At 39.2% G+C, this 3,939-nt stretch overlaps 1 protein-coding gene across 2 annotated transcripts in view; it reads right to left on the bottom strand.

The window, feature by feature from the left end:
- Window positions 1–1,347: 1,347 nt before the first annotated feature.
- Window positions 1,348–3,939, bottom strand: part of LOC311303107 (uncharacterized protein) — an 11,465-nt gene continuing 8,873 nt past the window's right edge. For both annotated transcript variants that reach the window (XM_084429379.1, XM_084429378.1), the window contains one exon: window positions 1,348–2,755. In XM_084429379.1, the coding sequence (XP_084285505.1) occupies window positions 1,608–2,744 (1,137 nt within the window). In that variant the 5' untranslated portion in view covers window positions 2,745–2,755 and the 3' untranslated portion in view covers window positions 1,348–1,607. The remainder of the gene's footprint in view (window positions 2,756–3,939) is intronic.

Below are 3,939 nucleotides of genomic sequence, written 5' to 3'. Positions count from 1 at the left end.
AATTAATATGGAAAACATGTCGATTTTACTGGTTTTCAAAGGCCAAATTAGAACCTGGAATTTATGTTTTTCCCGCAGTGCTGAATGAGAAGAGCCATAAATCACATCTCCATCTCCGCTGTTAAGCAGATGCGCTTTTAGAGAGAAATGCACATTTCATACGGATTAATCAGAAGGTATTAGCTTTCGATTCGAATTTGTTCGTTTTAAAGTGGACATTTCAAGCTTTAGCCTACATAGGCCATATTTTGTTTCAGTTGTCGTGCTCCAGTTTACGGAGATCATGAAAGTGCGTCTGATTGTTTTCTTTTATTTTACAAAACGTTTTCTTGTTATTGTGAGTTTACACAAATAAAAGTAGTTGGGAATAATGTATTATTATTTTCTGTATGACCAGAAATGATAGAGTATTTTAAGTTGTTTCCACTGTTGATAGGAAAATGCAAGTGTTCGCGGCCGCGCCTCCGTGCCATGCAGTGCGCGCTCCACACATTCAGCTTTGTTCCTTTCTTGCATAAAAGCGTCTTCTAAATATAGCCTATTAAATGTTATAATTTAATAATATAAAATTATTATTATTTGCGTAGCTTGGACCTCGAACACACCGCGTCTTCTAACTGTGGTGACTGTAAATGCGCAAAAACCATTTCCATTGCAGTTTTGCGAAATATTCCTTTTTCGAATTGCCTGAAAAACCACCTCATGTGAGCGTAAAACCTCAAGATGACTGACATTTAATTTAGCTAATTAAATTACATTTTTTTCATTGCAGGGCAGCCGGGCCAGGTAACAATGCTAGACCAATCAACAAACTTTAAATGAAAAATTAAATGACTGACATATTATTGAAAAAATCAAACGTAAACGGGCGGGGCCCCCTATTGGGCGGGGCCCATGGGCTTGAGCCCAGTCAAGCCCAATGGTAAGTCCGGCCTTGTGTGTGAGAGAGAGAGAGAGAGAGTGTGTGTGTGTGTGTGTGTGTGTGTGTGTGTGTGTGTGTGTGTGTGTGTGTCTGTCATCTAGATACTGGAGTGCCTCAGGGCTTCGTCATGTTTTGATGAACATTAACAACTTTAATACATGGTTTAAAATACATCAGATATGTGTATTTATCAAGTTGTTAAAGGATGATAAAAATATATAAAATTACATATGAGCTGAATAAAAAATAATGTGTTAATTACAGTGACAACGAATGAAGAACTCACTACTGGTATATAGACTGTTAATGCTTCAACTATACTATTAATAAACTATGAATTAGCTGATGTGTTACCATGGAAGGGTGTGTGACACAAAGTAATGGATAAAACACTTCAATTCATCTAAAAGATGAATACACAATGATTAATATAATGATTTAATGCAGATTATTAACAGTAGATTATAAGATATGCTGATACAGGTCAAGCCCATGTTTTACACAGACAGCAAATCAAACACTATTAGAATTCGACTGCACATCTATAAGGACAACTAATATACTATACTATATAACATATATATAACTACTATATTATATAACGTAGCCTTTTTTTGATAAATGACATGCAGCAGATCTGTCAGCAGTTGTTAAAGCAGCATTTTGTAACTTTGTATTTTATACTTTATGTGCTGTAATTAAAGCAATGATATATGAGATATATCAGAAAACAGATAAATAAACAATTTCTTAAGAAGTCAGAGGCATTCTCTTGTAGCCGGTGTTTAGGCTCACGCAGCAGCGGGACTTCAGTCGGACGGTTCGGCTGATCTGTAATCTTCAAATCCCGGCAGAACAACACCGGTTCTGATCCGAGACCCAGCTGGTACTGCCACACATACAGACGCTCGTGCGGCTTCAGATCACATGATAGTTGCTCTTCCATCACAGTCTCTTCATTCCTGTTCTCTGTCTCAGTGTTCACACTTGCACCTCCATATTCTGCTGAAAAGGAGAACTGACCCTGTGCAATTAACGCTGCAAGATTTCCAGCTGAGATCGAGAGTGACGCTGCTATCTTCCAGTTGTGTGTGATCTGGGACATCTTCTCCTTATTGTATCCAACCCTTTTGGTAATTTTCCTTTGCCATGTCACTGGTGTGGGACTGTCATTACTAACAGTTTTAATGTTCACCCACTTGCCGAATGCGGGGCCGTTGGTTATGGACAGCCCGCCTGGCAGGAAGTTCAGAACATCGGGGTGAATGGATGAGACAGTGCACTCATCTTTGCTGAGGTTGGTCCCTTTGTAGTACTGAACTGCCCACTTCGAGGCTGGCTTGAGGAAGTAGACGCATTGTGGATCACCCCAGTAATAGAGACCATTTCTGCAATTGGGATGCAGGGTAAATTCATCAGAATTGTAGTCATTACTCAGGTCTGCTGTTCTTCTGTAAGTGCCCTTCTCCTGGAAGATGATGTAAAACCAGCCAAAGGCTGACAGGTAATGGTCTCCGCCCCGACAGTTGGGATGAAGGGTGAAGACTGAGGAATCAGTGTCTTCTGTCAGGTCAGTGACTCTGCGGCATTCATCACCCTTAATGATGTAAAACCGGCCTTTTTTGTCAACAATGTTAGCTAAGTAATGGTCTCCATGTTGGCAGCAGGGGTGCAGAGCATGAACACTGAGGTCTGACCCTTTGTTGAAATCACTTGACCTCATATAGCAGCCGAGATCAGAGCGGATGATGTAATGGTAGTTGTACCTTGATCCACAGAAATCAACTCCTTTTATTTTGCTCTTGGGAATAATGCCTGCCATTTTGCCTTAACCTGCAACACAGGATAACAAAAAATTGTAAAAAAAAATTAGATGGTTTTGAGCTATTTTTTCCCACAGTCTTTAAATTAGTTAAGGTCACATGTGAAGATGAGAGATTTTTCTCTCACAGTTTTAACAGAGCCCTCCTGTGTATATATAGCACTACGTCAAAGTCAATTTTTTTGTAATTTTTGGCATTTGTTAAAAACGAAATACAGTTTCTTCAGGGAACAACCGTAACACACATTCACAAGAACTAAGAAAAGACAACAGTAAATGTAGACAGAGAAAGGTGGACAATTACATAATACAAACAAATGATATATATATATATGTGGCCACCAGGGGTCTACACACCCTCTAGTCTAAACTACTAATTAAATATATCCAAAACCAATGATTATACCATTAAATAGTTAGCTCAAAAGGCTTACCTAGTTTCATGCAACCGACCCTAATTAAAGGATGCAGATGGAAGCTGGTGTATCAAAACTATGCCTAATATGGTCTTATCCAGATTGCTCTTTTTCAGGAGGGGCTTGACAACTGCAGTTTTCAGGGAGTTTGGAAAACTCCCAGAGAGAAGTGAGGCATTTACCACTTCTAGAAGATCTGCTTCTAAACTGTTTAACACACTTTTGAAAAACGATGTGGGAAGTGTGTCGAGAGCGCAGGTTGATGTTTTAAGGTGCTGTACGGTTTCTTCCAAAATTTTGCCATCAATTTCTTTGAAATCAGACATAGTAACTACTTTCTCCATCAGCACAACAGAAGACCAGTATGATAATGATGTGCTGAGTGTTGTGTTCATTGTTGTGCATGAAATAAACTGCATCTTTCTTCAATATTTCTCTGCCTCTTTATCTCTCATGCTGGCTAACGACCACTACTGCCCCCCCTCTGTTACACTGTGCAATTACAACTAACCATCACATCCCCCTTTCTTTAAGGCAAATATTTCAACAATAAACCAAACAAACTACCGGTGTCTTACCCAATTTCTTACTTTAACATTGTATTACTGTTAATCACTATTATTTTTATTTATTTATTTTACTTTCTATTGTCCCTTTAGTCACAGGTTCAGTCTCTCAGGCTTTCTACTTCTTCTGGTAGATCTTCCCAGCACAGGTTCTCCTGGAGCATGTGACAGGTGGAGAAGTGGATCAGACCCGTTCTGGGACAGTCTCTTGTG

Source organism: Rutilus rutilus, assembly GCF_951802725.1.
Source record: "Rutilus rutilus genome assembly, chromosome: 14".
Classification (NCBI taxonomy): domain Eukaryota; kingdom Metazoa; phylum Chordata; class Actinopteri; order Cypriniformes; family Leuciscidae; genus Rutilus; species Rutilus rutilus.
Note: the sequence above shows the minus strand (reverse complement) of the source record. Positions and strands in the feature narration are given on the sequence as shown.